A 24,688-nucleotide genomic window follows, 5' to 3' on the forward strand; every position below is an offset into this window, starting at 1 on the left:
GTCGAGCTTTTCTGAGTCGAGTCAAGTGAGTTAACCAAGCTAACTTGGTTCATGTACAGCTCTACTACCTTGTTAGTAAACAAGGTTTAAAAAAAGAAAGAAAAAGAAGCAAAATACAAAGAGAAGATGTCGACCTCTTTTGCGGTCTGGCTAGATCAATGGCTTAAATTCAACCAACAAACTCATCCACACTATTTCTTTCGCAAGACTGTGATGGTTGACGCAATGACACTTAGAAAATACTATGAATTTCACACGTGATATGTGAGTAATTCAAATTAAACTATCTAAACCATGGACCTCAATTTAGATATATCATGAACCAGATGACTAGCGGACTGGTGGACATTATTATTGGACGGATAAGCATGGAAAATATTCAGTGGTCCTATTTCAACAATTTCGTTTCTACAAATAAATGATTATGATTTCTCATCCAATTTGATTTTGGGATTGTTACTTAACAACAATGGTTTCATAATTATTTGTGGGATTTGTACTTGGCAACTTTAAATTCCATAATTTAATCAGTTTAATTTGGGTTAATTATATCACATTTACAATTTATTAGGGCCGGCATATTAATCATCATGCTATACCAGAGTATCAAATAACTCCACATTGACGCAAAAAGGGTCACTCTTTAAGTCAAGAGAAGGGGATTGCATCCTATCCCCGCCTAATGCGTCCAGGTAAAGGATATGGGCCCACTGTGATGTATGGATTTTATCCACGCTGCCCATCCATTTTTTCAGATCATTTTAGGTTATGAATCTAAAAATTAGGCAGGTCCAATGCTCAAGTGGACTGCACCACAAGAAGCAGTGGCGATAATGAAACTCACTGTTGAAACTTTACTAGTGGCCACAGCGATGTTTATTTGCCATCCAACCTATTCATAAGTTCATATAGACCTGGATGAAAGGAAAACCTGTACACGAACCAAGTTAGCTCGGTTAACTTGCTCGAATTGACTCGAAAAAGCTTGATTTGACTTGGTTCAAAAGTGAGTTCGAGTCGAGTCGAGCTGATTTTTGGAGTTCGAGCTTGTCCGAGCTCGAATCAACTCGGATCGAACCTCAACTCGAATTGAACCAGTTGGTGACTCGGTTGTTTTGATATTGATGTTGCTCACTAAGTGTTTGATGAAATGACTCAACGAAGTGTCGGCTGGTGGTGAGGAAGATATGAATATGAAATAAATACCCTTGCATCTTGATTTTGATGCTGCCTACTGAGTGTTTGAGAAAATGCCGCACAGGCTCAAATTGGCCCGAGCTGTGACTGAACTGAGCCGAGCTGGCTAGTCAGGCATGGGGACCTAGCTGAACCGATTTTGAGGTAGCTAAGGTCAGCTGGTGGCCAAGCCGAGCCAAGCTGTGCCAAGCTTGACCAGTTAAACTCGTGTACAGCTCTATCCAAAACTTCTGCTGCTCACAAGAAGTTTTTTGGGTCAATATCCGAAAATGATGTGGAAAACTGTACGGGCGGCGTAAATAAAACCCATACATTACGGTGGGCCCCACGAGCCCTGGACGGATTATTATCCAGGGGGGGGGGGCAGTACGCAATCCGCTTCCTATGTCAAGCGAATATAGTAGGATGAAATTTAAAAAATGCCAGTCTCCATCCATCGTATTTAAACAAATACCAGTCTCTCTATCCATCGGGCACCAGATTTCTACATTTGACATTCGTCTCCACAGCTCATGTGTAGGCCCTGGGGGAGTGATGCATTAATCAGATCCGTCCACTTAAGTGGCAGCTATCATGCATGGCCTATGTTTCAAGAACGGGGAGATTGAGATCATAACATCCATCAATTTTCTTCTTTCCTCATACTGAATGTTGGCAGTTAAACTGGTTATATTTCTACTGTTGCTTTGATGTCCATTTGTCCAAATCTCCCCCATCCACAGTATGAAAAACTAGATGAACGGTCCTGATTGATATGCCACGCTTCCACCTGCGGCGTGGAGAGAGCTGTACCGTATTCCGGTACTACTAGTTGACTGGCTCTACCAAGACTTTCCCTCGGTATTGATAGTATCAGAATCTCTGTAGGACGTTACATCATACCTTTGTTTTTTTTGTCACTGCCCATGTCATCTCAGCGTGATCTCGACCGTTCACCCGGCGAGCCTTACCTTGAATTACGAAACGGAATGGCTACTCCCCCTGCCATCAGCCCCGGGGCTGGTGGTCGGTGCTCTGTGGGCCCCACAATGATGTATGTGTTTCATCCATTCCGTTAATTCATTTTTAAAGATCATTTTAGCGCTTGATCGCAAAAATGAGAGGGATATAAATCTCAAGTGGACCACATCACAGGAAAACAATAGTGGTTGCATATCCACCATTAAAATCCTTCTAAGGCCTACTGTACTGTTTATTTGACATCCAATCTGTTGATTAGGTCATAGAGTCCCAGATGAAGGGAAAAAACAAATATCAGCTTGATCCAAAACTTTTGTGGCCCCCAAAAGGTTTTTAATGGTTGAAACTCATTAAACACTATTTCCTGTAATATGGTCCACTTGAGATTTGGATATACCTCATTTTTGGTCTCATACCATAAAATAATCTGAAAAAAATAGATGGACGGCATGGATGAAACACATACATCATGGTGGGGCCCACAGAGCACCGACCATCAGCCATTGGCTGGTGGCAGGGGGAGTTTCCAATCCGTTTCCCTTGAATTAGTAATCCTAAAAATAGCGGAAGCCGATTAGGTGGTGACCCCAACACCACCCAGATTGGTGATGTTGGGCGCTGTGGGACCCACTGTGATTTATGTGTTTAATCCACGCCGTCCATCCATTTTGCCAGCTCAGTTTAGAAAATATCTCTGTTTTTTTTTTTTAATTTAAATTTTATTATTATTATTATTATTATTATTCTTAGAGGTCTATCTTCAACCTTACGATTGAAGGGTCTAGGATTGTCCGGTCAAAAACATTTCTGGGAATGGTCCATCGGCAACCATCAGTCATCAATCTGGATGATTGGACCATGGGCTCCAATTGTACAGATCAAGAACCCAAGAGTAATGTCCTGCATTCAAGGATCATAAAAATCCCGTGTCCCAGTCTTACTTCGTATAGTCAAGAGGCTCAATTAAAATCCTGAAGGGTGCGTTTGGGCGCGGATTGGATACTGACAAGGTCCGTTGCCAAATAAGTGACGTCACCAAGCTATGTGGACCCCACCATGATGCATGTGTTATATCCATACCGTCCAACCATTTTTAGAGATCGTTTGATGGCATTACAAAGAGAATGAGATAGATGTAAATTTCAAGTGGACCCCACCATAAAAAATCGTGAGGACAGTGACATCCACCGTTCAAAACTTCTTAGGGGCCACAGTAATTTCCAATCAAGCTGATATTTTTGTTTTCACTTCATCCATCTCCATGTTAACTTATGAATCTATAAATGTTTCAACGGTGGGTGTGACTGCTCACACGGTTTTGTGGTGGGTCCACTTGAAATTTAGATCTATTTCATTCTCTCTGTAATGCAATAAAACGATCTCTAAAAATGGTTGGACGGTATGGATACAACACATGCATCATGGTGGGGTCCACGGAGCTTGGTGACGTCACTTCAGTAGCGATTTGGCTACTGACGTTGTCAGTATCCAATCCGCGCCCGGTGCGTTTGGGTACACTTAATATCATGAAATTTCATTGAATTCTTCGATTAATCATTAAAACTCGGCCCAAAATTTCATGATATTTCACGAAATTTGTTGCAACCGAAAACACCCAAAAGCTTCTACTTTTGGTGCGTTTGGACAGATATTGAATTAAAATTGTTAGTCTAATAAAAGCGAGAAAACCAAATCGTGATTTCTGTCGCATATACATCAATGATTGGCTCCACATAGCAATCATGTTACTCCCAACTTGCATTACAAACAAAATCAACTGTACATCCAAACGCAGCTTTCGGGTTTCCTGTTTCCCACATTCCCTGAAGATCTCCTGGCACAAAAATCAGGCCAATCCATTGATAAGGTGGGGCCACAATCTTAGAATCAATGGACAACCAAGGGAGCAGATTGCTGTGTGGGTGTCCTTCACAAATCCATTTGGTCCATCTGTTTTGAAAGGCCAGATAGGAGAGGATCCAAAACTCAGGTGGGCCACACCAACAAAACAGTACTATCAGCAACGTCCACCGTTGAAACCTTCCTGGAGCTGACCATGTGTTTATATGCCATCCAAACTGTTCATAGAATTATTACTACTCAGATAAACTGCAGAAACAAATATCATCTGGATACAAAACTTCTGTGGCCACCAGGAGTTCAATCCCCACCGTTTCATGTGGTATGGCCCATATGAGTTTTGGATCTGCCTGATTTTTGGAATCTTACCCCATTTCAGTCTTTCAAAACAGATGGACGGAATGGATTTGTCATGGACATCTCTATGGGCCCCACAAAGGGTCACACGCAACACACAATGCCACTTTTGCAGATAATGGAAAATGAAAATGAGTTGCACCCAAACCCAACCTAATGAAGCGGAAGTGAACCGAAGGTTTGAGGCTTACAATCTAACCAAAAGCCATTTTGTCGTGATCGGAGAGTCGGGTTATGGTTGGGTTTTGATTATATGGCATAGATTTACATGGGCTAGAGGCAAACAATCACTCTATTAACAATGATTTCTTTCAATTTGTTTTTTTTTTTTTTTAAAGAATAAAAAAAATTCCTTTTTCTTTTAGTGGAGGCTGTGGTATTGCAGATTAATGGAAAATGAAAATGAGTGACATCCAAACACACCCTAATGAAGTGGAGAAAACCAAATTGTAATTTCTTTACCATTCATTTAAGGGTTTTTAAAGTTCAAATAGGTACCGTGCTAACCTTTGACTTGACTCGGTGGAATAACAGCAAGTGGAGGGTCGGCTTTTCCCTACATGTACTGGGAAACATCATTAGTTTTTGTGTGTTGAGGTCAAAATCTGGACCACCCTCCACTCAATGCTGCGAACTCCACACGGACTCTAGTCCTGCATAGACAGGGTGAGCAAAGGAGACCCTGGCTTGGCCAGGGGACCCTCCGATGCCTAAGTCAGGCTAAGGAATCTGGGTTTAAGTTGCGTAATGTAGTGAGAGGGTGCGAGATATTGCGTACTTGTTGCAATGGGTCCCCTGGTATTTATACCCGTGGGTCGGGCGAATCGTGTCCGTCAATCTCGACATGATCTACTCAATCAAAATCGTGATTCCCTCATTTTTGAGCTCATGCTCTAGAATGATCTGAAAAAGTTGATGGACGGTGTGGATCTAACACATAAATCATGGTGGGCTCAAAGAAGTGCCCCATGTTAAAAGTTGGAATGTGTATAACGCAAGGGAGAAAATCTCTCTGGCAAAGGACAATTTTGGATTAAAATAAAAATAAAAATTCATAGAGTGCATTCTTGATTCCCCATTAAGCTAGACTCCCATCACGGAAAAATTTCAACATAAAATGGTGGAGCGTTTTCCTTCTTCTGCGTTAACAAACACCACTAAACATGGAACATTTTTCAAATTCCGCGTTAAGTACAAAAATTCAGTATTAACAAACAGGCCCTAAATCTTTGTAATTCAATGTTGCTTCCACATCCAAATGCAAACCCCATCTTGACGAAAAATGCCAAGGGGTTGTTCAGATGCCTGTAAAGTCATTAAGTTGTAATCCTGTAAAATATTTATATGTGGTTCTGTTTGACTTTATGTTGTAATATGATTATAGGGAAATAATTGTTTGTGCTTGGATAACTTGAAATTTATTTACAACCTTTATTTAGATATTAGCTAACAACATAGCTTGGAGTGATAAATTCTTTAAAAATAATTAAAGGACACATAAAGTTTTTATGTAAGATAGATCATTAGGATAAACCCAAATCAATAAAGTCTGCGGCTGATTTTTACAGTAAAAAAAATCATTTGGTGGACCTATTAATTCAAACAATACTAAGGTTTGACAACATCCCAATGTATGAGAAGTTTCAACCCTAGCAACGGTAATAAAAAGAGTGAGAGAGGTTTGTCTTTTTTTTTTCTTCTTCATCTTCTTCTTTCGTTTTGGGTCCCCTTGTAAGTATTGGAAGATGATCGCAACTCTCTCTGCTTTGAAAATTTTCAAAAGTTATAATTGTTGCCTAAAATCCATTTACCTATAATCTGAAACATGATTTTTTCTCGTGTTTCAGATTATGGATTACATTATGCAATCTGATTACAGGCAGATATACCCCCATCCAAATGGCCCCTGTAATCTGATTACCTGTAAACAGATTCCTACTTAAGCACTTTACAGGCATCCAAACAACCCGTAATTCGACTACTGACAAAAACAAAAAAAAAAATCACAATTGCACCATCATCGTAGGGAAATAACTTCAGTGCCGATCTTGGCTTGCATGAGATTTGTTACACTTTAAAGGAAGACGATGTTAGAGAGTTATAGATTTCGGATGAGTTTCATTTTTTTGCCGTGGAAACTTATCAGGTACCCAACACCCTGTCATGAAAAATGGTGTTTGGGGATGAGAGATTTTGTGTTTAATGGTTTTACTTGAGAAATAGAGGCAAGGAATAGCATCTGGAAGTTGTGATTAGTCATGTCGCAGATGCTGAGTTGAGGCATATAAGCGTATGGTTCCTCCATTGGGTTGGCTAGAATTTCAACGCTAAGAGTAGAGATGCTCTGAACTGCTAGAAAGAAGAGTCTGCAAATCTAGTGGCCAATTACTTCCTTTCATGGAAGATTTTCACTGAATTTGGAGATTTTCCAAAAACCCAATTTGGCTCAAGAGGTTTACAGCTCACACGCCCTTTTGGAAGGTGCGTCCAAACAGGCCCTAATGCAGCATGCTGTTGGACAGTCTGTCCATCTAGTTTCCCTATCCATGTATAGGGCAGTAGAAAATCACACCAAATGGACGTTCCTAGCCTTTGTTTCTTTCCTATCGAATGTTGACTGCTAACCCTTTTCATTTTTACCACTACTTACTGTATTTTCTACCACAGCCATCCACTGACAGGACCCCTAAATCAATGGCTGGGTCCACTTCCACACCTGCAGATGCTCCCATGCAAGGCAGGAGATGTCAGCGACAAATAGAGACAAGAAAACGTCAGAATGCAATCTCTGTCGTTTGTGACCAAGTTCATCAAAGTTTGTCTTTAACTAGATTTGGAATTGGTTGTACCTACAACCCACAGCAAGACAGTGATAGTGACAAATGCCTAATAATACATATGCTTATCTAAGAATAGAAATATCTTTGTTCAATAGTCACACATGAGTAAAACTCAGTAGCATACCAAGATATGTACGGAAAAGAACCTTTGACGACTCTAATAATACAATATTTGTTAAGCTTGGAAGGATGGATTCTATTCCGTTAATTCGACATGGATTACATTTTACAAATCTGTAATGCACCCAAAATTAGGAGTAACATGCCTATTCGAGTAAAGGCGTGTGTAAAAAATAACAAAAGGGGAATGCAGAAGTTCTAATATTCAAAGAATAGTGTCGATACTTCCAGGTCTAAAACATACATGATTGCAAGAGTATGATGAACCATAATTCTAAAACTCACTAAATCGAATTGAAACTTGCCCAAGTCAACTAGAATGGCAAGAATTAGGGCTCAGTCATCATGAAACTTGCTTTTGAGATGATTCGGCCCTGACTCAGGCAGACTCGTTGAATTGTCTTGCTAACTTGCTTGACTTGACACGACTCACAGTTACTCAGGCTGAGTCACTTGCCTTGTCAAGACACTGCTTAATCAAAATAAAAAGAGTAAGAGGGGGAATCAAACATAAGACCCTTGTGAAATCCAATTCTCCACCAAAAAGTTATTACTACTTATTTTTATATTAATTATTTTATAATACTTATTCAACATAACTAGTTTTAAATATTCTTTTCCTAATCCCTAGTATTTTAATTTATAGAAATTACCGATCAAGTCAAGTTGGGTTGAGTCTTTGAGTCCACTTGATCCAGATGGACATTGAGTTGAGTAGAGTTTTTGGGTTTTTATAACTGTGATAAACAGCTCAAAAACAGATTCTGAGATGGCATGCAACTGTAGTAGAAATAACTAAAGAGACAATACTAGGAAACCCTTTTCTCAGGTCCTCTCCTCTCAATTAAAATGAACATTTGTAATTCAATTCGAGTGCATCCGAAAGCAACATCAGCTCTCTCTCTCTCTCTCTCTCTCTCTCTCTCTCTCTCTCTCTCTCTCTCTCTTCCCTCTCTCTCTCTCTTCCCTGTAGGCTTCAATTTCACAAACCATACCCATCTATAGCAATATCACATCCTGCACTGAAGAATTGAAAGTATGAAAAGATAATATATTTTTCTGTACATTCATCAAAAACCAAAAACGGTCTTATTTACATGCCGAGTCTCCATCGCTACATCATTTGGTGAAAGGTAATAAGATATCCAAACCAAATGCGACCTAGGAGATTACAAACTTCTATCGATATGAATTAGTATCATGCCATATTTTCTATGGAGGAAACTAGCTTTGCATGCTATTACCATATGGATGTAGCAGTCTATAAGATGATGAAATCTACAAAACATCAAAGCAAGAAGATAGATATGAAAATTTCTCAGCTTGCTAGTGACTTACAGCATAAAAAAGTACCTCTCGGATATGATTCAACCAAAGTTTCCCTCCATCATTCATCTGGAGAAGCAGATGAGACTAAACTCCCCATCATGTCCATGGAAGTTGGCATCATGCAATCAAGGCGAGCTTCAGCATTCACAACATCCTGCCCCATAACCCCATTTGGGTTATCCCGACAGTCCACTATTGCAGGTTCGCAGCTTCCTTCCCAATTGAACATCTTCCCATTTCCACCAATCCCAGCCAGTGATGAGGACATCCCCATTTGTGGATGGAGGCATGGAACGTCAGTCCCACACTGAAGACTTGCACCTGCATCAATGGATTGAAGACTGCAATCCCTTTCCTTAAAACTACTACCATTACACTGCTTTTGAAATGGGAAAACACCCAACTCGGCATCGATCTTTCCTCTCACATCTAAAAGGAGCGTCCGCAGCCTAATCACCTCAGCTTCGAGCATCGCTTGGCCCTGCAATTTTCTCAACAGTTGCTGATTTAACAGGCGAAGTTTCTTAACTTCCTCTTCTAAGTACGCAGTGTGGGCCTTCTTCTTCTCCCTATACTTCCTTACTGCCTCTCTATTTCCCGAAGGCTTTCTAGACTTCAGAACAGATTGCTGTTTCTCACTCGGCCCATCGTCATCTCCGCTTGAGATCACTCGGGTGTGCGTGTGGTAACATGTGTGTGTGTGAGCCGCATCAGGGCCAGGAGGGTTGCAGGTGTGAGTGTGTGTACATGTTTGTGTGTTCTTCAAGAAGTCATCAAGAAATGAGTCGACGGGTGTTGATTCATGGATATTGGGATTTGGTAACAACCCATGCTCCGAAAGCTCAACTTCTCCATCATCCATGTTCTGTTCTTTCAATCGATCATCACATGGATTTCCAAACAGCACATGCAAAACTAAAAATATCCAAACCCGACTTCCAATCAGACAACGATCTGTAATCCTTAGCACATTTTAGGAATCTGTATTCAAACAGAACAGAATATGGAAATTCCATAGATGAACAGAAACACAAGATGGAACAGCCATTTCGGATGAAACCTGTGCTAACTACAGTCAATGAACCCAAATTGCAAATCAACTGAGATTCTCAATCCTCTGCAAAATTCAAAATTTGAACACAATTCAACAAGAACCCAGATCACCAAATTCCATAACTAAAAAGAAATATAAAAAGAAACTGCCAGTTTTCAGCACGAATTCGTGTTCACTGTAGTTGATCTAGACCCACCATAATAGAAATCCACCAAATAACATCCCATGAATTCACATAAAAACAGAAACACAAAAAACCCACTAAAATTCAAATGCCAAAACACAGAAAAATCCAAATCTCACCTAAAAAATTTGCAGGATATTTCAATGAAAATCAGATTTTTTTTTAATTATTATTTTTTTAATATCAAAATACTAGCGGAATAAAAATCCATCAACTACCATAGCATAAATTCAGATAAAAACAGAAATACAAGAAATCCACTAAACATCAACTGCTAAAATACAGAGAAAAAACCAAATCTCACCCAAAAATTGCAGAATATTTCAATAAAAATCATCTCTTTTTAAAATTAAAAGACTACCCAGATGAAGATTCGTCCCAAAAAGTCAAAATCAAAAGCATCTAGACGAGAGCTTGATGTTGAACCATCCAGTGCAGAAAGGAATCTTTGCATCAAGTGGGGGCAAATGATTGCAGAAAAGAGAGCTTTTTTGGCAGAATATGGAAAAAGCAAGATCATGGTTTTGATTGAATATGAGAAAGAAGGATTCCTCTTCATTTTCTGAAGATTTAAAGTACCTGATTTTGGAAAAAAAATCTTTGGATTTGAAAGCGTCTTTGAATTCCAGCATTCCCCTCTCCCACTCTCTCTAATCCTCCTTTTATGTGATTTACAGTTGGGAATTTATATGATACACTGAACTGCCACGTGGCATCATTGATACAAAAAGTCTGATGGTGGGCCACACCGGCATCGACAAAAAAAAGTGGTGATATCCACGTGGCAAGATCATTTGGACCGTCCACCTAGTTGCCCCCACGGAGGATGGAGATCATCACCGTCTAATTAGTGTGATCTTCAAAAGGAAACAGAAGTAACGGCTGAGATTACACGACAGGTGTGCTTTTGAATTTGTGTACTCCAGGAGATACTGTTCTACTCTGATATTGATGGTTGGTTTTGGACCGTTGGATTGCCGATTCGACGGCCACCCACAAGACTGTTTAGAATCACAGTGAATTCTCGTTACATCTCCTTTTGTGGGTTTAATGATTTGGACGGTTCGATTGATTTACATGTGTGCCACGTGTGTAGTGGAGGTGTGCATGTGTATGATATACGTGCTCCTTTTAGAGTATCAGACGATGCCTTTATCTTCGGTCTTCTAAATTGTCAACTACCTTGAAGGGTTGTTTTCAAATGGAATGAAGAGTTTCTCGCGTGTGCGTTTTACACACCTTATTAAATTGTGGTGACATCTAGACTTTGCATACTTACGCCAATCCAGGCCCACCCCAACGAAATCCCTTTTGGATTGGAGCATAAAACACGCCAATTCTAACCGTTCAATATATTTCAATACAGTGGGAAATTAACAAAGAAAAATGGTCCAATATTTCAACGGTCCAAATTTAACAGAAGAATTCAGACTGGTTAAGACATTCAACCAGCAAGGTTTTTTTCTAGTACATTCCATCTTTGACATGTAGATCATTGAACGGTCTAGATCGATCTACGCGTATGTGAAGTGTACGGTGGATGAGACCACTATTTGAAGAGGTATGGCAAACAAACATCCGACTACAAACTCCAGGCCAAGTCTTCTGAAAAGAGAGAAAGACTTTGATACTCTGGGTGACTGTGATGGATGATACACAGGAACTTAGAAACTGCAAATGTGGCAGATAGGTAATTCAAATTAAACAGTTCAAACTACGGGTATCAGTTTAGATGCAATAAATAAAAAATATTATGTTTATTTGATTATCTGGCTATTAACATTAGTGGCCAATTATCGGACGGTTCAAAATGAAAATTTTCCAATGATCCTCTTTCAACAAGCAAGTGTCAACGTATCAGAGGTTGAGGTTGTTCAACTAATCATAATCTGATTTCTGTACTGTATCTTAGATACAATTTCCACAGTTTAATCGGTTTAATTGGTGGTGAAGGGATGATGTCTGTGTATATCCACTCCGTCCATCGGTGGTAACAGCTCATGTTTGGCCACGACCTCAAAAATCAGGCTGATGCAATACTCAAATGGGCCACACAACAAGAAACAGTGGAGATTGAATGCCATCAATGAAGAACTTTCAGGGGCATATTTAAGTTTTCATTTCATCCCTTCATCTCTGTGGGAGTCACCTGATGAACGGTTGGATGCATTAAACATTACCGTGGGCTCCTGGAAAGTTCAAATGATGGGTGACTCCTTATCCTCTATATTCCCTAGTGTGGTCCGAGTTGTAGATCTATTTTATTTTTGGGCTTATAATTTAAAATGGGATGTAGAAACTGATGGACGGAGTGGATATCACACAGACAACACAGTGGGTTGATGTAGAGAGGGTCGCGGTTAGTTATATGGCTAAGATGAATAAGAAAAAGGCCCGGCGATCTGAACCATCGGACCTTAAATCAAGGTATTTCATAATTTGGTAAGAGTTATCGGACATAAAATATATGATTTTAGGTAGAACGAGCTACTTTAGCCAACCAACCCTGCTACGCCATGTTGCCCAAGCTAGATTTGCAAAATACCGACAGTTTCCTTATTTTAATTCAGTTTTTACTACAAACGGTAAGCTTCGAACATGAAAACAGCTTGGTGTATTCAAATAGGACACTTATGAATTTGCGGATCCTAAGAGTCTGTTGTAGTTTGATTCTCCATTGCTTGATATCCTATATAAACAGTAAGCCGCATGAATGGGGGATCACACTGCAAAAGGCAGTGGGGGTTGTAGTTTGATTCTCCGTTGCTTGATATCCTATCTAAAGGGTTGTGAACTTGCTGGACCTCACGTCCCCTGCGTCATGGGCCAGGTCGGGCCTGGGTAAATAAAAATTTGAATAAGCCCGGTCTGTAGGCCAGGCCCGTTGCGTGCACAATATATGAGAGCCCACGTATCAAGCGCTATACTTTGCCAGAGTATTAAGCAGTTCCCCGTTACCTCACAAGCAAGCTGGGGTCTGATTTTTAAGGGCTTGGGATTGATTTCCAGGTCTAATAAATAAATGGATGGGATTGGGCCAAACTTTCGGGCCGTGAGCCAAGCCGTGAATTTAATTCGAGGCATGTAAATAGATAGGCCGGTGATGAACCATGACACACACGTGGGCCAATCTGTACCATCCAATTTGTGATTATTGTTGTGGATGACACATGGCTGAGAATCAAATTGATTGAATGATCTTAACCATATGTTTTCATGTCGTTGAAATTGGATGGCTGGCCTCTTTCTTTTTCAGCGTCCATTAGATGGCCACTGGTCCGTTGATGGGTGTTGTTGGATTCTTAAGTTCTAGGTTACACTCTATCTGGACTTTGGCCCAAAGTGCAGAGTTTGGACAGCCCAGATTAGAATCTTAGCACTGACCTACGTGATGGTAGGAGTCTGTGGGGCCCAATATGATCTATGTACTTTATCCATGCCATCCATACTTTTTTTCAGATCATTTTATGCCATGATCAAAAAATTGAATCATATCAGAAGCTCAAGTGGACCACACCACACAAAAAAGTGGGGATATTATGCCTACCGTTGAAAACTTCTGTATGGCTAAAGAAGTTTTGGATCAAGCTGATATTTGTATTTTCCCTCCGTCCAGGTCTGTGTGACCTCATGAACAGGTTGGATAACAAATAAAAATCACTACGCACCCTAGGAAGGTTTCAACGGTGGATGTCATTATCCCACTCTTTCCTGTGGTGTGGTCCACTTTAGCTTCTGATATGGTTCAATTTTGATTTCAAGGCCTAAAATGAGGTTGCAAAAAGGATGACCAGCGTGGATAAAATACATACATCACGGTGGGCCCTACAGTGTCCTGACACCACGGAGGTTGGTGTTGGTGGCAGGGTCACCATGCAATCCGCGTCCAGCTGAGTTGCCAAAAATAGTTATATGTGGCCCAACAAAAGTGCAGCATGTCTTCAATGACTTCAGTGATTAGAAATTTCCAATGGAAGCACTTCAATAAGATCATTGGCTGTAAATTTTTATTTTTTTATTTTTTTTATTTTAATTGTTTAATAAGTGACTACTAATATATTATTTAGAAAATCAAATAAGCCGTACATTTTGGTTAATGGTACATTAATTAATTGGGGTAAATAATTTAGATGATTTGACATGAATTACTTATACTCCGCATGTGCAATTACGTAAATGCGTGCATCATCCATCGAGCTTGGCCAAGTATCAAAGGTTTTTTAATTTTTATTTTTTGTTTTTGTTTATTTTTTAAGTCCAGTAAGAGATGGGAGTCCAAGCCTGTATTGCAGGTGTAGGAAGCTGGTGCAACACGGGAGGAAGCGTATCGGTAGGTGTACCATACACCATCGACCTGGTTGATGTGTCGGCGTTACCAAGTTTTGTGGGTCACATCATGAGGTATGTGTTAATTTAGAGGTGGGCACCGAGTCGAGTAAGACCAAGTTAGGTCAAACCTGACTCGATCTGGTTTTGAAAAAGGCCTAACCCGAACTCAATGCGACTTGGTACCGAGTGGTCTGGGCTGGGATGATTCGAACCAAGTCCAACTTGGTTAGAAATACTGACTTGGATCGAGTTGGCACCGATTTGGATCGGGTCACCGGGTTGGGTTATAAAAATCAACTAGGTCTACGACTCAGGTTGCAACGGTGGACATTATTTCTCCACCATTTCCTGTGTGTGACACTTGAGCATTGGATATGTTTCAATTTTGGAGATAAAATGGTGGACCTCATAAAGTTTACTTAGTCCGCAACTCGCTTCCATCTCCACCATTTCCTTTGTGTGGTCCATCCTCTTAACATTTAAAATAATAATAATAATAATAATAATAATAATAGACAGATGCAACTGATGGGCTGTTGGCTTCCACCTGCCGGATGGGAGAGAGAGAGAGAGAGAGAGAGAGAGAGAGAGGAGGAGGAGGAGGAGGAGGATGGCCAGAGGGTTGCTGCCGCCTGTCAAACGGGACGGGATGGCCGATGGGTGCCAGACAAGAAGGGGTTGGGTTTTTTCGAATCGAGACGTGTGGCGGGTAGTGTAGAGAGGATTATGAATTAGTTTTATACACACACACACACACACACACACACACACACACACCCTACTTGACAACCCGAGTCGAGTCAAGTTTCGGATTCGGTCAAGTCTGATGGATCGGGTTAAGTCTGATGGATCGAGTTTCGGGTCGAGTTACTAGATAACTCGAACTTGACTCGTTTTGTGTTCGGATTGGGCAAAGCCTACTCCATTCTTTTAGCGTACTAGTAGACATTATAACTATCTATAAATAGTAAGCCGCGGATCCTAAGAGTCTGTTGTAGTTTGATTCTCCATTGCTTGATATCCTATATAAACAGTAAGCCGCATGAATGGGGGATCACACTGCAAAAGGCAGTGGGGGATTGAACTCCTACCAATGAAACCATTTTGGGTGTCACATAAGTTTTGAATCAATATGATATTTGTTTTTCCTCTTCATCCAGGTCTTTGTAACCTCATGAATAGATTAGATGGAAAATAAATGTTATGGTGGGCCCTTCGAATGTTGCACTGGTCAGAGTCATTGTCCCAATGCTATTTGTGGTGTGGTCAACTTGAGCTTTGGATACAACTCATTTTTGAGATCATGTAGTAAAATGATCTCGCCAAATGGATGAATGGTATGGATATAATAAATAAATCATTGTTGGGCCATGTAACTTTGATCTCCTTTGAAACCGTTGTACAACCTAGATCATTTTAGACATTGTTCCAAAATCTGAGTCATACGCAAAGCTCAAGTGGACCACACCACAAATAACAGTAAGGACAACTATTCTCACTATTAAAATATTCATAGGGCCCACCATAATGTTTATTTTCCATCTAATCTATTCATAAGGTCACGTAGTCCTTGACGAAGCGGAAAAAAAAATAAATTATATTGATGCAAAATTTCTGTGACCCCAAAAGAGTTTCGATGGTAGATGTTCAATCCCCCACTGCTTTTTACAGTGTGGTTCACTTGATATTTGAATCTATCTTATATTTAGGCTCAAGCCTTAGGATCAGCTCACCGAGTGGACTGACGGTTTGGATATAATTCATACTTCATGATGGGACCCACAGAACTTGGTGACGTTGACACACCAGCCAGGTCGGTGGTGTGTGCTACACCAGCCAATCCGCTTCCCTCTGTAGGGCTGACTGTGATATTTGTGTGACATCAAAGTCGTCCATTAATAATGCTACATGATGTCAGCTACACAGAAAAAAAAAATGATTCTGTTATCATAGTCCAATATGCCACACAATAAGAAACAATGGAAATGAGGACCCCACCACTGAAACTGTATTGGGCCATAGAAGTATTGGATGAGGCTGATATCTGTTTTTTCTTTCATCTTGGTGGGAATCACCTTGTGATTGGGTTGGATGGGATATAAAGGGCCCAAAGAAGGTTTCAACGTGGCGACTTCACTCCTACTGTTTCCTGTGGTATGGACCACTCAGGAGTCAGATCTTTCTGGGGACCCCACCATATTGAAGAGAATTGCCAAGTGCACTTGGAAATTGCAGCCATTTCTATAATTTTAGATCTCTTATAGATGTGTGCAAATCTCCCACTCCAATATATTCTCATCCATTATGTTTTTTTTAATACAAAAGTGGTATGACCTCAACCGGTTAAAGTCAATGTATTTCTATAGTCCACATTAGACATTTATTTTTGCCTTCCGACTTGTTATTAAAATCATATGTGACCATTGATAAAAGGATAAAAAAATAAAAAATAAAAAAATCAGTTTATTCCAAAATTTCTGTAACCCCCAAGCAATTATCAACAGTGAGGGTTCAATTCCCACTTTTTAATGTGGTGTGGTTCGCTTGAGCTTTAGATTGCCTCATTTTTGGGCTCATGCCCTAAAATGAGCCGGTGGAATGAAAGGACGGCATGGATATGATCTACAAATCATGATGGACCCTACAGTTTTTTGTGTCCCCAATTTTTTCCATTCATTTACTCTAAAAAGTTTAACCTTGTCATTGTCAGCTTTAAAATAAGAAGAGAAAATATAAGTGTAAGTAACAATAGTATCCTCTGCTTTTCCTAGACAGGGTTTTTTTTTTTTTTTTTTTTTTTTTTTAATTTTTTATATTTAAATTTTCATGCATTGTGATTGGTCCACATCATTGCTGTGATTGGTCCACATCATTGTTGATTGATGCGAGGATGAATGTGATGAGGTCGAGCACTGTCTCCCTCAAGAGGATAACTGTTCTGAATCCACGGAACTTCTCTAGGCTCCTCACAGAGTAATCTTGAATCCATGAGAAAGAAAACAAACAAAATAAAAAATAAATTCTATAAAATTTGAAAATGATTAATGAATAAAATAAACGAGTTCACAACCCTTTAAAGGGAGAGAAATCAGAAGTAAACTACAACTAAAACTCCTAGAATTCGCAACTTTAGTAAACTTACTATTTATAGACAGTCGTGATGTCTACTAGTGCGCAAGGTTTTTGGCCAAAAATAGTAAGTGTCCTATTTGTTTCTCCTAATTTGCAACTCTTAGAGCCCAACGGATGAAGAGTTATAATCAAACTAAAACTTGCTATTTATAGTAAAAATGGAATTAAAATAAGGAAACGACCATCAATCCAGGGCTATTTCACAAATTTGGCTTGCGCAACCCGGCGTAGCAGGGTTGGTTGGCTAAAGTAGCTCGTTCTACCTCAAAATCATATATTTTACGCCCAATAACTCATTCCGGATTGTGAGATACGCCCGATCTAAGGTCCAACGGTCTGTATCACTTTTGTCATCGACCGGGCCTTTTATGATCCATCTTGGCCATGAAACTGCCCACGACCTGCTCTACATCACTGATGCTGTGATAAGAAAATCAAACAGCCTACATGTAACTTTATTGCTCAAAAGAATGGCTTTACAAACATTTCGGATAACCCCACAAAAAGAAAAAGGCCTCACATATTTTAAAAGTCTTGAGGCCATAAAGAAAGATGAAGAAAAGATTGAAACGCAACCTGTACTGCATTTCACAAGTCCCACAAGACTAACCAGGGCCCGAAGAGCAGCAACCCCAGCCAAATTCGAAGGGCATCCACATTGTCTATGTTCTTAATGAAATAGAATACAATACAAATTTCACAATATGGTCTTCATTGAGACTATCTTATTACAACAACAACTACATGTTAAAATGAAAATAAAAACAAGAAACATAGATAATTCAGCAAAAAAAAAAAAAACAAACAAACACATGGCTCAAAAACCGAAACATAACTCGGCATGGAGTCTTTTTCTTGTGGCGCGGGGAGATGCAGTGGCATGATGTCGCCGGGCTGGAAAAATTAAAGAGAAAATGGAGAAAGAAATTCATGTGGGAGTGCCTTCAAATGCCAGCAGATGCTCACCACGCCTTATCATCAATCTTGATACGATGGATGTGGGAAATCTTATGCCAGTCTTCTCCTCCCTTCTGGTACCTCTCAGCCAAGAGCGGACACCTACTGATTTCCAATACTCGAAGCGTAGGTAGATTCCACAGAGCTGGTAATCTTTCATACTCAGTACAATCAAACAATTCCACCCTGATTAGATTAGAGAATGAAGAATCCCCCATCCATTCAGGAAACTTGGAACCTTGGTAACCATATATCAGCAACTGTTTCAAGTTTGTATGCGGCCGAAGTTCTTCGATCACACCTTCCACTCTCCTCTTCTCTTCATCTTCCACTACTTCCATATATCTGCGATATGCGAGGTAATTGTAGCGTAACACGAGTATGAAGGTACCTCTTCCTATACAATTCTGCTTTCCTAGCTTCCTCCTGGCTCGACACGTCTTGCAATTCGCTTATTCTAAGGCTTCCCTGAAGAAGGTTAAGGTGTTTTAGCTCTCCTAAATCACATCCACCCACACCATGGTTGCCATTTACAATGAAGCATGTTAATGTCTGAAGAGCAGTTAGTCTCCCTATCCTCTCAGGTAAGTACTCCAGCTTATGGGCGCCTTCAAATTCTAGATGTCTCAGGTTAATCATTTTCCCTAACCCTTTGGGTAGCTTCTTGAGGACTGTACAGTCATTGAGTCTCAGTGACTCTTAAGTTAAATAAATTACAAATTACTTCAGGCAACTCGTACATGGACGTTCCAGACAAATCAAGACATCTTAAATGCTTCAATTTCCCTATTGTCTGAGGTAATATTACAATTCCAGTTCCACACAAATCTAATACTCTAAGATGTTTCATATGATCAAATAAATCACATAGGGCTACTGGCATACCTGGCCTCGTAACGATTATGAGCGTCCAAAGCTTGTCGGATTCATACAAGTTGTCTGGAATTAGTGCTACTTTGTCAATACCACGACGAAAATGATGGTTTCTAATAATGTATTCCCGCGACATGCCGGTTTCTTGCACTTTAGCTGAATTCATTACTACTTGATCACTGCAAAGTAGCAAACAATGGCGGGTCTGTCTCAGATTCAAGTCTGGCTTTTCAATGTGAATAACTGAACAATCACCTTTCGTGAGAAACCGGGCGAGATCATGAACCATATCATGCATCTTGTAAGTTTTACCATACTCCCATTCTCGATCTTGAAGTAACGAGCGGCTTAACAACTCATCAAAATACTGTCCACCAATCGCATCCCTATCTTCAATTCCGTCGGAATGGATGAAACCTTGGGCTACTCATAGCTTGACTATCACATCCTTCTCTATCACCCAATCTTTCGGAAAGATAGAGAAATAGGTGAAGCAGTGCTTCTGAGCAGGAGGCAAGTCATAGTAGCTGAGTAACGAAGCTGGTAAAATTCCTTCCAAGATGTAAACTAACTTCCATGCTTCATTTTCCAAGACAAGCTCCCACTTGCTTCTTGTCCTTCTCGAGCACATGGCACTCCCTATTGTCTTCGCTGCCAGAGGCAGACCGCCGCATTTCTTTACAATTCCCCATCCAATCTCTTCCAACTCAGAACGCTCTTCGATGCTCCGATGTGCAAAAGCTCGACGACTGAACAATGACCAGCAATGCTCGTTGGGTAAAACACCCAATCTTAGCATGTGGGTGTTTGCCATCGCCCATGCAACATCTTCTCTACGAGTGGTTACAACGTTTCGACTCCCCAATGCACCAGCTTGGAAAGGAAGTCTCAGTTTATCCCAAATCTCACCATCATTGCTCCAAATATCATTAAGCACAAGCAAGAATCGGCTTTCGTGCAACATACCACCGAGGCGATCTTGCAATGGGGCTAAATCTAGCAGCCCACAAGTAGACCCGGTTGCAGACTCTATCATTGATTTTGTAATCCGGCTCACATCAAAATCCTCTGAAACACAGACCCACATTCTCATATTGAAATGCCCCTTCACTTCCTCATCGTTGTAGGCGAGCTGGGCGAGCGTGGTCTTGCCTAAGCCCCCTACACCAACGATGGAAATAACGACAGGCACCTCTTTTACCTCTCTTGATCTCCCCTTTGTCAGCAACCTGATGATTTCATCTTTTTCATGTTCTCTGCCAACAATGGAGGATTTATCTACTTGGGAGCCCATTTCTCTATCTCTGAATTCATGCCTTCTCACTTCGCCGTCTGCTCTCTCCCTCTCGCCACTATCTACTCTCAGGCCCAAACTAGTCACTTCTTTAGCGAGATCATCTAATCGTCTCCACGCATCGTTTATCTTATTCCCAACATCGTGGCGTAACTGAATATAGTTGAAGCAAGAAAGAAGCGAGAGGAATTTTCTTACATTTGTCTTATTGAAACAGCCTCCTCTGTCGCCTCGATCGGCTTGTGATCTGAGAGCTTCTGTCCTCCACTCGTCTAGTATGTCATCGACGTCGTAGGCTACGTCTTTGAGCTTCTCCAAACAAATCATCACTGCATTGTCCTTCACTCGTCACAACTCAGCAACTATCGCCTCAATCAGTGGAGGTGATAGGGCCTTAATCAGTGGAAGTGATAAGGCCTTAATCAGTGGAGGTGATAGGGTTGGTGATAAGGCCTCAATAAGTGGAGGTGATAAAGCCTTAATCAGTGGAGGTGATGAGATTGGTGATAAGGTCTCAATCAGTGGAGGTGACAAGGCCTCAATCAGTGGAGGTGATAAGGCCTTAATCGATGGAGGTTATGAGGTTGGCGATAAGGCCTCAATCAATGGAGGTGATATGGCCTCAATCAATGGAGAGACGTTGAAGGATATCGGCAGCAGCAGATTTTATGGAGATTTGTATTCATATTTTCATGTTTAAATTACTTGTCTCTGTAAACGCCTAAAGGAAGTGTTCGTCGTAGGCTACGTCTTTGAGCTTCTCCAAACAAATCATCACTGCATTGTCCTTCACTCGCCGTGACTCCGCATCTTCAAGCACTGCTTGAATTGTTCTGAATTGAGTTGAAAGTCTTTCGATCTGTTCTTTTACGCCTATCAACAATGACACCTCATTTTGGAGGATGGTCTTCAAGTTCTCCAGTACAATTGAGACTAGTGCAGCCACTGCCATTGTTCCTGCTTTTGGGTATCAGATGGGAAGACTGAGAAAGTGTTTTGCGAGGTTGAGAGGGAGGTCTCATAGACAAGTAAGAGTTTGTGTGAAATCTACGTTATTTTTAGTCAATGGAATGCCTTTTCTACTAATTTGCAACAAGGAGGAGAAGCGAAAAAATAAACAAAGGAAACGTGTTAGTATCTTCTCCTCTTTTTATGTTCTATTATTTTTTTCTCCTAGTCGGTTTTTAGATATACAACACTGAATTTTAGAACAGAGAAATGCTCCGGTGTATTGGGTTTAACAGCAATTTCATACGATACCATTCATATATCACCATAATCTGACTATATTAACAACTTGATTTCTGACCTTCTGGTATGGACGGTCAAGATCTGATGCAAGGATGGACGTAATCACGCCGTTCACCGTCTTCCTCAGGGATAACTACGAATCCATGAGTTTCTCTGGACTCCTCGCAGAGATTCCTCGAGTCCACAAGTGAAGAAATGGAAAATAATTTCTAATAATTTGAAATAAATTGATCAATGATATAAAAAATAAAAATGAATTTACAATCCTTTAAATAGTAATAAAAAACTTAGGAATATATCTCTAATCAAACTCCAACTCAAACTCTCCCTAAAATTCGTGACTTATTATAAATTGTAAACTTACTATTTTATAGAAGGTCAATTATTTTTACTAGCGGCCAAAAATAGTTAGTGTCAAATTTCGCCTAACCACGTTATTCTCCTAAATTTTCTAAGCCCTTTTCATGTTGGGCAGGAACCCTAAAGCTCAACGGATCAAGAGTTATAATCAAATTAAAACTTACTATAAATAATAAAAACAAAATTAAAAGGGATTTTCGACCTCGATCTGATGGAATGTCGTAAATTCAGCATAGGCAACCTGGAATAGCGGGGTTGGTGGCTAAAGTAGTTTCTCCTACCGAAAATCAAATATGGTATATCGAATAACTCATTCCAATTTGTGACATATGCTTGTTTTAAGGTTCTGACGATCATGATCACTTCTGCCCCCGATCGCGCCTTCTCTGGTCCACCTTGGACATTAAAGTGTCCGTGACCCGCTCTACATCAAGATCATTCATAAAAATAGATCCAGTCAAGAATTTGACCAATCTATTTGTTGTGGACCATCATGGATTGCTTAATGATTCTAAGGAGTTACTTTGGTTAGGCAATCCTAACCATCCAATCCATGGCTCACGAAAAGTGGCTACAAAACTAAGGGTAAATCATGGACTTTTATTAAACCATATCTATCCCATCCATGGATTAGAAAAAAGAATGGCTACTATTAAATCATGAAAAAGCATGTATATAGAAGGAAATTTAATTTAATTTATTTTTTTTTATTTTTTATTTTTTATAAAAAAAAGAAGCCAAATCAAGGATGGTTTTGATCCTCTGACCAGTGCATTTTTATTTTTTTAAATGTTCGCCCATAAAATGTATTCTTGATTTAACGAACTGTTTTGAATCAATTTAACTATCCAAGAAAACTGATGCAATTACAGGCACTATGACTTAAGAACCATACTTTGATAATTTGATTATTTCAATACTTCGATAATTTGGCTTTTTTTCTTTGAGCATGAATGGTCACCGTAACGCTTTATATGATCAAATGGTTGAGTTATTCAATCCAAGAGTTCTTTCACATACCAGGTACAAAGGGGATTGAGTCCTTAAAAACAGCCCAAGTCCAACTGCAAGAGTCCCAACTTACCTCATTACAATGGCACTGGGTGTATTTGAACAAACCTCTAAATAAAAGGGAACCTCTTGTTTACAACCTCTTCTTTTGATATCGATCTTTTGTTCCACCTTTCTTAATACGGTAGAGCATAATCTTATATTGTAACAATACTGAAGGAAATTCAAAGGGTTGCATATCAACTATAGAGGGCTCAAATATCAACTCCCCATTTGAAAGTTAAATCCAATATATATACTATTTGTATTGAAAGGTTTCTTCCACCAACATTTATTTACTTATAAATGATAACCATTTGCAAGAGTAGATGATGATATTTTAATTTATAATGTCACTGTCGATCCATCTTAGACCAGTTGAACAACATGCATAGATGACACTGTAATGGTTAACCAATCTCTTGTAAGCATTGTCATGCGTTGTTGTTAGCTTGACCTAAGGTTGATAAGTTAGTATATTATCCTATCTAAATTTTTGACAAGCAATAAGAAAATAATAATAAAAAAAATGTATGATTTATTGATGGTAAAAAAAATGTATGAGTTATTGATGGATCTTTAAAAGGTATATATAGGTTAACTATTAAAAATTCAGATTTTAACACTTAGTGTTTTATCAAGAGATGTATATGTAAGACTCCATCAGGTGGGCCACACATGATCATTAGTTTAGATATGACCGTTGGATTATTTAAATTGAGCAATTCAGTGGGCCCCGCTACAGTTGTGATAATTGTAAATGAGTTTAGGATAACACACTTGAACTACGGTCCCTATACACAGTTATTAAGCCGGATATGGAAACCTATGGTGTGGAGACCTTAAAAGGGAGAAGTATGATGGATAAGCTTTTAGTCTTCTTTTTTATAAATAGATGTATTAGTCCCCTCACTAACATAAGTGAGAAAACCCTAGTCCTATTGAAGGTTCTCATAAAGGTGTGAGGTGCAGAAGATCAATATTCCTATCGGCGACAATGTCTTCTCAATCAGATATGCTATTAGGTTGTGGTATTGAATCTCCATTATTGATGTATGAACAATCCGTCAATTCTACGATACAGATACGACGGTATAACCTCTTGGAGGCTCCTTGTTTTATAAGAAACCAAGATATATCTCTAATCTAATCCTATCAAGATGATTACACGGTACCTGATTAAGATAAGTACACAGCATAGGCAAATTTCAACACTCTTCAAGCTGGTGCATAGCTGTCAGTCAAGCCCAAACTTGAAACAAAGTACTGAAAATGATATTTTCTGAGTGCCTTGGTAATGATCACCAGACTTTGTAATTGCCACTGTCAATCGTAATTATGACAGTTGAAACCTTCTACCTTTCACACTGCATGCCAATTTACTATGGGCTGGAACCAAGCTCCATGGGCATTGCAAAGTCTATATTATATAGAATGTCCACAAGTTCATGTTAGGAAGCAAACCCAATACTCAGGAAGATACAGAACTCAAGTGGGTCACCCCATGAGACTAGTGGGGATTGAATGCCAATAATTAAAAC

At 39.8% G+C, this 24,688-nt stretch overlaps 2 protein-coding genes across 4 annotated transcripts; both read right to left on the reverse strand.

Moving 5' to 3' along the window:
- Nucleotides 1-3,842: 3,842 nt before the first annotated feature.
- Nucleotides 3,843-10,551, reverse strand: LOC131250925 (basic leucine zipper 23-like). Of its 3 annotated transcripts, none has more exons than XM_058251320.1 (2): nt 8,688-10,545; nt 3,843-3,991 (listed from the first exon to the last, which is right to left on the reverse strand). In XM_058251320.1, the coding sequence occupies exon 1, from the start codon at nt 9,523-9,525 to the stop codon at nt 8,722-8,724; it is 804 nt and encodes a 267-aa protein (XP_058107303.1). In that variant the 5' UTR covers nt 9,526-10,545; the 3' UTR covers nt 3,843-3,991; nt 8,688-8,721. The 3 variants fall into 3 exon arrangements, with proteins under 3 accessions (XP_058107303.1, XP_058107304.1, XP_058107302.1); XM_058251321.1 differs by lacking the exon at nt 3,843-3,991 and adding an exon at nt 4,724-4,930; XM_058251319.1 differs by lacking the exon at nt 3,843-3,991 and having other exon boundaries at nt 8,365-9,778; nt 10,481-10,551.
- A 9,068-nt stretch (nt 10,552-19,619) lies between these two features.
- On the reverse strand, nt 19,620-20,813 carry LOC131251923 (putative disease resistance protein RGA3). The gene has a single exon (XM_058252914.1). It carries the CDS (start codon nt 20,811-20,813, stop codon nt 19,620-19,622), a length of 1,194 nt encoding a protein of 397 aa, XP_058108897.1.
- Between the last annotated feature and the right edge of the window lie 3,875 nt (nt 20,814-24,688).

Source organism: Magnolia sinica, chromosome 7 (assembly GCF_029962835.1).
Source record: "Magnolia sinica isolate HGM2019 chromosome 7, MsV1, whole genome shotgun sequence".
NCBI lineage: Eukaryota > Viridiplantae > Streptophyta > Magnoliopsida > Magnoliales > Magnoliaceae > Magnolia > Magnolia sinica.